This window comes from Carlito syrichta, unplaced genomic scaffold, assembly GCF_000164805.1.
Source record: "Carlito syrichta isolate Samal-C Ts95f unplaced genomic scaffold, Tarsius_syrichta-2.0.1 Scaffold314050, whole genome shotgun sequence".
Lineage (NCBI taxonomy): Eukaryota > Metazoa > Chordata > Mammalia > Primates > Tarsiidae > Carlito > Carlito syrichta.
In genome coordinates, this window is record NW_007258146.1 from 285,922 (window position 1) to 297,669 (window position 11,748).

The 11,748-nt window shown below is 46.7% G+C and overlaps 1 protein-coding gene across 5 annotated transcripts in view; it reads left to right on the forward strand.

Annotated features, from left to right (window-relative positions):
- The window catches only part of ARF3 (ADP ribosylation factor 3), an 18,924-nt gene that overhangs the window by 5,372 nt on the left and 1,804 nt on the right, over positions 1-11,748 (forward strand). For 2 of the 5 annotated variants that reach the window (XM_021718992.1, XM_021718993.1), the window contains 3 exons: positions 10,291-10,300; positions 10,675-10,911; positions 11,586-11,696. In XM_021718992.1, coding sequence (XP_021574667.1) covers positions 10,764-10,911; positions 11,586-11,696 — 259 coding nt within the window. In that variant the 5' untranslated portion in view covers positions 10,291-10,300; positions 10,675-10,763. The remainder of the gene's footprint in view (positions 1-10,290; positions 10,301-10,674; positions 10,912-11,585; positions 11,697-11,748) is intronic. The other 3 variants (XM_008070886.1, XM_008070887.1, XM_021718994.1) reach the window with 2 other exon arrangements.

Consider the following 11,748-nt stretch of genomic DNA (forward strand, 5'->3'; position numbering starts at 1 on the left):
CTGGCGATCCTTCCACCTCAGCCTTCCAAGTAACTGGAACTACAGGTGCACGCTACCACATCCGGCTAATATTTTGATTTATTGTAGAGGTGAGGTATCGCCAAGTTGCCCAGGCGGGTCTTGAACCCACAGACTCAGGCAGTCCACTCACCTCAGCCTCCCAAAGTGCGGGAGTACAGGCTGAGCCACCCAGCCCGGCTTACATTTTTTTTTTTTTTTTTGAGACAGGATCTCTCTCTGTTTCCTAGGCTGGAGTTCAATGTCACCATATAACTCACTGCAACCTCGAAGTTCTTGACTGAAGTGATCCCAGTCTGAGACTATAGGCATGCACTACCACGCCCAGCTAATTAAAAAAAATTGAGACAGGGTCTTCCTGTGTTGCCCAGGCTGTTTATTTTTTAAAAGCAATTACCTTACCTTAAACAAAATCTTGTTTGCAGTCTAATACATAAAATGGACAAAATGGAGCAGCTCTGGTGATGGGGGACATAATTAGAGCTCATAAGATCTCCCCTGTCCTCAGGTAGCCTCTGCATCCTATCCAGGGAATCCAGGGCTCTGAGAACAGGGAAGCCATTTCTCCAGTTTGTCAGATACAGGGAAAGGATACTGTTTATAGAATACTGTCTCCCCTGACCCCATAGACATTTTGCCACCCTGAGAAGAACCATTCTCCTCATCAAGCATGTTAGTTACTAACTACAGGTCACTTATGTGCTGGATGCAGATGATGTAAAACATGAATAAGGCATAGTCCCTGCTGGCTAAGTGCTCGTAGTCTAGTGAAGTACTTCCCAACTTTTTTCCCCCTTATTGGCGTTCACAAAAAATGGTAATAACAAGACTTGAAACCTGAGAAGACTGGCCCAGAGGCTAGCCATCCCAAGCTTTGCCCAGCCATACAATAGCTGATGGGATCAGTGTCTCCAGTTGACCTGTACTATATTAGAAGCATATTGGGACGTTCCAGCTCTGGAATGGAAAACAAATGTGAATAAGTCATACTTTGGTAAATCCTAGAGTAGACGTGTGTTTGAGGTGCTGGGGGATCACAGATAGCTCTTATTCCCCAAGGTTGGCAGTTCCCTGTTCTTCGGTATCCTTAGACTGCTCCATAATGGTTGGCCTTGTCCGAATCATGTCTTCCTGTTTAAGCTGTTTACTGTTAGCTCCATCTTGACTTGCACAGTGGGGCAAAGGGTTATTAGACCTTTAGACTGTCTACTGGTAGCCTTTCAGTGATTTTTTTTTTTTTTTTGAGTTGGAGTCTCACTCTTGTCGCCCAGACTGGAATGCAGTAGCACACTCACGGCCACCACAGTCTCGACCTGCTCGGCTTAGGTGATCCTTCTGCCTCAACCTTCCAAGTAACTGGGATTACAGGTGTACACTACCATGCCTGGCTTATTTTTTTATTTATTGTAGAGATGAGGTCTCACCAAGTTGCCCAGGCTGGTCTCAAACCCATGGGCTTAGGCAGTCCTCTTGCCTCAGCACCCCAAAGTGCTAGGATTACAGGTGTGAGCCACTGCGCCTGGCCTGCTTGGGTTCTAAGAATAAGGCAAACTGAAAGCTTTGGGCATAGGGCAGTGTCACAGAATGTTCCAAAGAAACAAATGCATCTCGTTTTTATCTGGTAACTTTTATTTGGGTAGGCCATGTATTCCGGCATAGATCCTTTTTTTTTTTTTTGAGTTGGAGTCTCACTTTGTCACCCAGACTGGAGTGCAGTGGCCACTCCCGGCCACCACAGCCTCCACCTGCTGGGCTCCAGCAATCCTTCTGCCTCAGCCTTCCAAGTAGCTGGAACTACAGGTGCGTGCTACTACGCCTGGCTCATTTTGATTTGTTGTAGAGATGAGGTCTCACCAAGTTGCCCAGGCGGGTCTCGAACCCACGGGCTCAGGCAATCCACTCACCTCAGCCTCCCAAAGGCACGGGATTACAGACTGAGCCACCGAGCACGGCTGGCATAGATCCTTATACTGTGTTCTGACTCACTTTCTGAAGGTTGTCTATGAGCAAAGCTAGATCCTTTCTACCTGTTTTGAGTCTCTGTCAGACACGGCTGTTCACGATCCTTCTTGATAGCTGTGGCCTCCTCCAGGTTTTCGTGTACTGGAATCTTCTTCAGGACTCTTTTTGTTTTTTTTGTCTCTGTTTCTGATTAGAAGGGAAACTGTCCTAACAATTCTGGCCTGAGCCTAAACACCACTGATTAAGTGGGGCCTAACTTTATTTATTTATTTATTTTGAGTTGGAGTCTTACTCTGTTGCCCAGGCTGGAGTGCCATGGCACACTCACGGCCACTCCAGTGTTGACCTGCTGGGCTCCGGTGTTCCTTCTGCCTCAGCCTTCCAAGTAGCTGGAACTACAGAGCACACTACCACACCTGGCTAACGTTTTATTTATTTATTGTAGAGATGAGGTCTTGCTGAGTTTCCCAGGCTGGTCTCAAACCCGCAGACTCAGGCGGTCCACTCACTTCAGCATCCCAAAGTGCTGGGATTACAGGGGGCCTAACTTTAATTAGGTACATTTTAGTTTATACTGAGGTTGTCATAAATTGCCTAGTAGCAAAGTTCAGTAGGTACCTTTCACTCCTTATTTAATTGAACCATTCTGTAGCTTTCGCCTCTCCGTCTTTTTTTTTTTTTTTTGAGTAGGAGTCTCGCTCTGTTGCCCAGGCTGGAGTGCAGTGGCACGCTCACAGCTACCGCAGTCTTGACTTGCTGGCTCAGGCAGTCCTTCTGCTTCAGCCTTCCAAGCAGCTGGAACCATAGGCGTGCGCCACCAACCATGCCCAGCTGATTTATTTATTGTGAAGACAAAGTCTCACCATGTTGCCCAGGCTGGTCTCAAACCCGTGGGCTCAGGCAATCCTCTTGCCTCAGTCTCCCAAAGTGCTAGGATTACAGGCGTGAGCCACTATGCCCGGCTTCCATCTTTTCTATTTTATGTTCATTCCTCATTGGTGTCTTGATGTCTTGCACTCTTGATTTCCTGTCTATCCCTCATTGCTTCTTACTGCCTTTCCCAGCCTCCTTTTTTTTGCCCACTACTTTAAATGTTGATGTTCCCGGGTTTCTCCCTTTGCCTTTTTCTTCTGTTTTATTGTGCGTACTCTCCCTAGATGTATTAGTTGCAAAAAGTAGAAAACACATGTGGCTCAAACAGTGAGAGGACTCATTAAGTCACATAGCTAGAAGACTAGTTGAAATAAGCCAGGCCAGGCTCGGTGGCTCAGCCTGTAATCCCAGCACTTTGGGAGGCCAAGGTGAGTGAATTGCCTGAGCCCGTGGGTTCGAGACCCATCCAGGCAACTTGGTGAGACCTCGTCTCTACAATAAATAAAAAATTAGCTGGGTGTGGTAGCACGCACCTGTAGTTCCAGCTACTTGGAAGGCTGAGGCAGAAGGATCGCTGGAGTTCAGCTGGTCGAGGCTGTGGTGGCTGGGAGCATGCCACTGCACTCCAGTCTGGGCGACAGAGTGAGACTCCAACTCAAAAAAAAAAGAAGCCAGATGCAAAAGGATAAATATTGTATGATTCTAATTATATGACATACATATAGTAGTTAAATTCATAGAGACAGAAAGTAGAAAGGTGATTGCCAGGAGCTTGGCAGGGGAATGGGAAGTTTGATAGGTACAGAGAGGCTGGGTGCTGTGTGGCTCATGCCTATAATCCCAGCACTTTGGGAGGCTGAGGGTGAGAGGATTGCCTGAGTCGAGACCAGCCTGGGCAACTTGGTGAGACTTCATCGCTATAATAAATAAAAAAATTAGCTGGGCATGGTGCCACACGCCTATAATCCTAGCACTTTGGGAGGCCAAGGTGAGAGGATTGCCTGAGCCCACGGGTTTGAGACCAGCCTGGGCAACTTGGCAAGACCTCATCTCTACAATAGATTAAAAAAAAAAAATTAGCAGGGCACAGTGGCGTGCACCTGTAGTTCCAACTACTTAGAAGACTGAGGTGGAAGGATCACCTGAGCAGGTTGAGGCTGTGGTGGCCATGAGCATGCCAGGGCACTCCAACCTGTGCGACAGAGCGAGACTCCAACTAAAATAAAATAAAATAAAAGCCATACTTGATGGCTTGCGCATGTAGTCCCAGCTACTCAGAATGTGGAGGCCTGTGGATTTGGTGAGGCTAGGAATTCAGTGCTGTAGTGAACCATGATGGTGCCTGTGACTACCACTGTGCTGCACCCTGGGCAACATAGTGAGACCCTGTCAGAAGCTTTTAAAAAAAAGTTTAAGGATAGAGCACTTGTTTGTGTTGTTTTTTTTTTTTTTTGAGTTGGATTCTTGCTCTGATGCCCAGGCTGGAGTGCGGTGGCATGCTCACAGCCACCGCAGTAGCTCAGGTGATCCTTCCGCCTCAGCCTTCCAAGTAGCTAGAACTGCAGGCACACGCCACCACACCCAGCTAATTTTTTTAGTTATTGTAGAGATGAGGTCTTGCCAAGTTGTCCAGGCTGGTCTTGAACCCCTAGATGCAGGCAATCTTCTTGCCTCTACCTCCCAAAGTGTTAGGATTAACAGGCATGAGCCACTGCACCCAGCCAGAATGGCCTTTCTAAAGCATATGTCTATCTGATCACGTTACTCAGCGTGACCTTTAATCCAGCCCCTGCTTATCTCTCTATCCCCTTCTTTTATCACTTTTACCCACCGTCCTGTAACCAAATAAACTACCTCCCAGATGCACCTGGCTTTGGCTAATAAAAAGTGCTATCTGTGGGCATGGTGGTACACACTTGTAGTCCCAGCTACTTGGGAGGCTGAGACAGGAGGATCACTTGAGGCCAGGAGTTTGAGGCCAGCATGAGCAACACAATAAGACCCTTTCTTTAAAAAAAAAAAAAAAAAAGTGTCTGGACTCGGTGGCTCAAGCCTGTAATCCCAGCACTTCAGGAGGTCAAGGCAAGAGGACTGTCTGAGACCAGGGATTTGAGACCTGCCTGGGCAACTTGGCAAGACCTCATCTCTACAATAAATCAAAAAATAAGCTGGGCATGGTGGCGCACACCTATAGTTCCAGCCACTTAGAAGGCTGAAGCGAAAGGATCACCTGAGCCCAGCAGGTCGAGGCTGCGGTTGTTACAAGTGCACCACTGCACTCCAGCCTGGGCAACAGAGTGAGACTCCGACTCAAAAAAAAAATGCTGTCTTTGGACCCTCGCACACACTACTACTTCTCCTCATTCCCTTTTCTTTGTTGCCTAATTTCTTCCTTCAGGAGTGAACTCAGATATTACCTGAGAATCATGTTTGGGAATCATCCTTTACCCTCCAGTCCTGACTGCTCCAGCTTCCTGTCCCCATAATACTGTGTGCTAGCCGGGCTCATTGGCTCAGCCTGTAATCCCAGCACTTTGGGAGGCTGAGGTGAGTGGATTGCCTGAGCCCACGGGTTCGAGACCCGCCTGGACAACTTGGTGAGACCTCATCTCTACAATAAAATAAAAAATTAGCTGGGCGTGGTAGCGCGCGCCTGTAGTTCCAGCTACTTGGAAGGCTGAAGCGGAGGGATCGCCGGCGCCCAGCAGGTCGAGGCTGCGGTGACTGGGAGCGGCCACTGCACTCCAGTCTGGGTGACAGAGTGAGACTCCAACTCAAAAAAACAAAAACAAAAAATACTGTGTGTCTACCCACTTTTATCCTCACATTGTTTTGTAATCCTTTGTTGTTAGTCTTTCGCTCCTGTTAGACTGAGTTTCATGAAGGTAGAAACTGTCTTCCTCTCCTTATCTCTAGTTCATTGTGCTCAATAAATGTTTGATGATTGGTGGAAGCTGACATCAGAAGCTATCTCTTGGCTTTGGGAAATCTTTGAGTCCAATAGAAATCATTGAGATACTAATCTAGGAGTCCTTGTGTTCTGATTTCAGTGCTCTTGAGACAAAAAGTTAAAGAGTTTACACAGGCCACAAGCCATCTGCACCAAGGAAACTAAATACAGACATACCCTGCTTTTGTTCACTAAATTGTGGTGGCCTGTTTGGTTGGCTGTGCTAAAAACAGCACCTCTGTTAGTAATATCACAATTTGAAAATTATGTAGATACGAAGCTGCTTTCACTGTACCCTGCCTGGCAGCAGAGGATTTGGAAGACTCTGGTCTTCCTTCACCTGGACCCTGAAGAGGAGGAGGTGGTGCCAGATCAGGAGTTCTTTCAGAGGTGTCTCAGGGTACAGTGGATGAGTCACTGGAATCAGTAAGGGAGAGTATGTGTGGCATACTGGGCTGTGACTCCCAGGAGTACGTGGAGGTTGAGACATGCCTGTTCCTATAACACATACAAGCCAAGATGGCTGAGCAGCCAGTTACAGCAACAGCCGGCTTCTCCTGAGGGGGTGGGAGGGTAGGGGCAATGAGTGGTCCTCCAGTGAGGACATCCTCAGATAAGGCTTAAATCAGCCAATGTGTTTAACTGAACTCCTGCAGTGTCCCACACAGATTGTCCTGAAGCATGTATCTGGAGCTCCTGTTGTTATTTTTACTGTGATAAATTTCTGACTGCAAAATAGAACACTGATAGAACAAAGATATCTTCTTTGTTAATAAAGATATTACTGTATTCCATCTTTTATCTTGAGCCACTCACCTTCCGTTTTAACTGCTGATTCCTGGTTTTCAACAGCCCATGGAACCTGGCGTTTTGCCCTATCAACACAGGAGTACCATCTGTGGTGAAAGAGTAACTATAGGCTATAACAGTATGTAGAGAAACAATTCAGGGTTGATTGGTTTGGGGTTTTTCTTTTTGGCCATTCTGCTTCCTAGAGCATTTTCTAGGAATGCATTAGGATGAAAGTGGGAATTGACTGTATAGATAAAAATTTGTGTTCATGGCACAAAGCTGAAAGCTGCTGCCATCCTAGTGGTAGGACTGCCTGCTATAGGCAGGAACAGAGAAAGCCAAGACAAGAAAGCCAGCATCCCTTTTGAAATCCTCATCTAAGTCAAGCTCGTGATTATACTTAAAGAGGAGTTATCATGTCCATTAGTTTCTAGGTCCTGGGATGCCCCAGGGAGACATGATAGTTATTGGATATTTCATCCATTATCCGTCGGCTCCATTTCATATTAAATGACAAAAGAAAATCCGACCAATTCTAGTTTTCTAGTCATTTTATGGTGTTCCCAAACCAGTCCTGGGGTCAGATATGTCTGGGAAATGGCTGAAAGTTGGCAGAATCTCTAAGCAACTATCTGTGCATTAAGAGAGATACCAAGTACTCTGATATAAGGATATCCTTAGATGTGGCTTAAGTCAGCTAGTGTGCCTGATTGAACTCCCATGGTGGGTTTGGCACTGGCAGGGAGGACGGATCCAAAATAAATAAAAGACATAGTCCTTGCCCATGGGGAATACACAGTTTAACTGGGGAAACAGTAAATATACAGACTTATAAAAGAAGAAAAACTCCACAAGGTAGTAAGTGTTACATGAGTGGTTCAGATTATTCAGAGGTCTTGATGTGGCATACCAGGACATAGAATTAGCCAGTAACATTGGAATCAGCTTTTGAACCTAGATTTCAGCAGGGCAACTTAGCGAAAAAAAGCAAACCAAAAGACAGTGGTTTGGGGCAAGGGATATTGACTACTTATATTTTTTTCAGCCACTTACGGGGCAAGGGATATTGAGTATTTATATTTTTTTCAGCCACTGCTGTACTCACACTTTGCAGTCATTTAGTCAATAATAGTTCTAGTTATGAATAACAGCAAAATAAATTTGTGGTATAAATTCAGTTCAGTGCTGTAATCCCAACACTTTGGGAGGCCGAGGCGAGTGGATTGCCTGAGCCCGTGGGTTCGAGACCTGCCTGGGCAACTTGGCAAGACCTCGTCTCTATAATAAATTAAAAAAAAAAACTAACTGGGTGTAGTAGCGCGTGCCTGTAGTTCCAGCTACCTGGGAGGCTGCGGTGGCCGGGAGCATGCCACTGTACTCCAGTTTGGGCGACAGAGTGAAACTCCAACTCAAAAAAAAAAAAAAAAAAAATTCAATTCAGTCTGACCCAAAGCCTGATACCAAACATGTAAAGCAAAGTATCATTTGGAGCTGAAGGATAGGTCATCTGAGCAGGAGGCAGGGTAAGACTAGGAAGATTTGGGTGGAGATCGTTTAAATTCCTGGATGATAGTAGAAGCAGAAGTCTGACTACCAGAAATTGCCAAGGTTGGTAAGAGCTGACCTTAGCTGGACAGATGTCCCTTCCTACCTCAGCAATCTTTGGGAGTCTGCCTGGGTAGGAAGGACAGGGAGGATGGCTAATGGGTGACTTGACTGAAGTTGAATCCTAAGGTTGAGCCAGGCCCTCTTCCTGGGATGTGAACCCTCTGGGTCAGGGGCAGGGCTCAGCTGAGAAACCTACAGGAATGCCACGCCTGGCTCATTAGTGGATGTCTGGGGAGGCCTTTGAAGATGAAACGCTCCATAAGCGCTCATTGTTTCTGTTTTTTGGACAAACTAGTAGTTTAGTCTCCAGGGACTGTTGATCTGGCTCCTTTGCACTGTCTGGAATTTGCTGCAAACTGAGTGGGGGGTGCTAAAGAAGTTTTTGAAGGAACAACTGAACTCCCACCAAAACCCCCATGCTTTGGTTTGTAAATAGAATTTCTCCCTATCCATCTTTTACATTTTGGGATTTGAGTGCACTCTGTCTTGACCTGTTCCTTCGCCTGCTGGTTTTGGGGTATGTGTGTGTCTCTGGTTCCCAGATGCTATAGAGAATGCCAGCAACTGGCATATGGTGATTGCTGAATAAGCTCTCCGCTGGTGCTTGTCTCCTGCAGGTACAGAGAACTGACTAGCATGGGTGATTCTGAACCCCCATTTTATTATTGTTTCAAAGGTTTATTTCTGTGACTGTCCTGTGCCAAAGAGAAGGAAGGGAAGAAGAGAGGGATTGAATGAATGAAACTGATTTTGTCTGTTGGGGATAATGGCTAGATTGAGCAGATAGGTGTTTTGTACCTTCACAGTGGTTCTTACTGCTCCCCTTTATTCTTTCAGCAGGTATTTAAGTGCCTGCTATATATAGGACATAACATCCAATCTGAATGAGCTGTCAGTGAGGTCAGTACAGACTTTGGGAGTCAGTTCAGTTATTCAACTATGTGATAGGTACTATTCTTGATACTTAAAACACAGCAGCAAACAAAACACATAAAGAGGTGACATTATAGTAGGAGGAGTAAAACAGTACAGCAGGAAATAAATATATAATGTGTCAGATGGTGATAACTGTTATGAAGAAAAGCAAAGTGGGATAAATGGGATGGGAGTGGGGTGTGTGTATGTGTGAGAGAGAGATACAGGTGGTTGTGGAAGGTCTCTGGTAGGTGGCATTGGAGTGGACACAGGCAGTAATCCATGAGGGTTATCTGGGAGAGGAGCACTCCAGGTAGAGGGACTAGCATGTATAAAAGCTTTGAGGCAGGAAAGCATTGGGGAATTAGAGTGGAGTAAGCAAAGGGAGAGTGGTAGGAGATATGGTGAGGGGAATAAGGGCGTGTGGGTCATGCAAGACCTTGTAAACCATGGTATGGACTTTGGGTTTTCCTGAAAGGGAACTATGAATCCAAGAGACGGTTTTTGTTGTTTTTGTTTTTTGAGTCGGGAGTCTCACTCTGTCGCCCAGACTGGAGTGCAGTGGCACGCTCCCGGCCACCGCAGCCTCGACCTGCTGGGCTCCGGCGATCCTTCCGCTTCAACCTTCCAAGTAGGAACTACAGGCATGCGCTACCATGCCCGGCTGTTTTTTTGATTTATTGTAGAGATGAGGTCTCGTCAAGTTGCCCAGGCGGGTCTCAGGGTCACTCACCTCGGCCTCCCAAAGTGCTGGGATTACAGGCTGAGCCACCGAGCCCGGCCAAGAGACAGTTTTAAACAAGGGAATCCCATGACCCAAGGTTTGGTTTTGAAACCACGCTGGATGCTATGTGGAGGATAGACTGAAGGGCTTGGGGAAGAAAGCAGGGAATGAAGGCCTTGGATGGGCCAGAGTGAGCCGAGGGTTAACCTAGCTGAGGAGTGAATGAAAGCCTCTACATACCCCACCTCCCAACTCTCAGTGTACAGTTTATTTTTCTGGTTTATTTTGGTGTGGAAGGAAGATGGACTTACAGAAATATAGAAGGAGGGGGCAGAGTCTCTGAGTAAAAGAGAGCATAAACTTTGGGAAACTGGCAAGTGTGTGAACCTTGTCAGGAGTCACAGAGAGCCACTCCTCATTCCACTCCCTCCCTTCCCACCCTTTCCAGAAGTCTCAGGGTAAGGTTGGGGGGAAGGAGGGGCATTAATGATTTTGCAACACCTTGGGGTATAGGGTAGACTGTCAGAACTGAAAGAATTTTAGAATCATTTAGTTCAACTCCCTCCGTTTACAGGTGCAGATACGAAAAGATGAAGTAACTTGCTCAGAGTCACATGATTAGATTACTGGTAGAGCAGGGGTCCTGAGTGTTCACTGCTTTGTCTCTGTTCCCAAAGGCTCATTAAGTATCTTGAGTGGGCCTTGGAATTCATAGTCCTCCCAGACTCTCAGTTTGTCATGAGTGAACTCCAGCCATGACTTTGGCAAATTCCATTTATACGAAGCCCTGACAAGAAAAGGGTAGTAACAAGTTTACATTTTCTTTGTCTAGGATCAAGTCCTCCATAGCAGGGGCCAGGCCAAAACCAGACTGCCACTGTCCCCACTTGGGCCCCACAGTCCTCAGCAGCTGCTGTGATCATGGGCAATATTTTTGGAAACCTCCTCAAGAGCCTCATTGGGAAGAAGGAGATGCGCATCCTGATGGTGGGCCTGGATGCTGCAGGGAAGACTACCATCCTGTACAAACTGAAACTGGGGGAGATTGTCACCACCATCCCTACCATTGGTAAGGGCATACTTGATTGCCGGCTTTCATGCCAACAGCTGAGGCAGGCAAGGGACCTATTCCTGGTTCTCCCACCTGGCCTGTTCTCAGCAGACAAGTCCATGCAGTCTGTGGGGTTTGGAGAAAGGAGGTTGTTTAGCTTACTAACAGGTGCTAGGGCTGCCGTTTGCCCACCTAACCTGGCCCTCCCTTATACGGGAACTTCCATAGCCTGGCACTCAACAGTTGCCCTCTGGCATTAGAGTTGGTTTGTTCTCTGTGTTGTTTGGAAAGCAGGTGAAGGGCTTTGATGTTCCTGCCAGAGGCCTGGAATTGCTTGGGTTTAGATCTTTGGTGGCCTATCCTGGTGAAGACCTACCTAGAGGAGGGAGAACATTTGCCATCTTTGCATCATCAGCTGACTCTGCCTTTGGGGCTCCAGAACTATAGCTAACTTCTCTTTCTTTACTCTCTGGCCCTAAATCTAAGTTAAAGCAGACTCTGGCGGCCAGTGTTCTGGAGTGAGGCTGAGTCATTTCTTTGTAGGAGAGAGAGCCAAAGACTGAGCAAACGCGTGTTTTCTTTTCATTGTGGGTATCATGGCCAAGGCTGGAGAAAGCAGACCAAACTCACTGGGCATTGTTTGCAGGCCTGGTATTTGAGGCCAAGTGGTCATTGCCTGTTCTTTCCCAAAGGGTTTAATGTGGAGACAGTGGAGTATAAGAACATCAGCTTCACAGTGTGGGATGTGGGTGGCCAGGACAAGATTCGGCCCCTCTGGAGACACTACTTCCAGAACACCCAAGGTAAGACAGATGAACTTTCTTTTTTTTTTTTTTTTTTGAGTGAAAGTCTCAC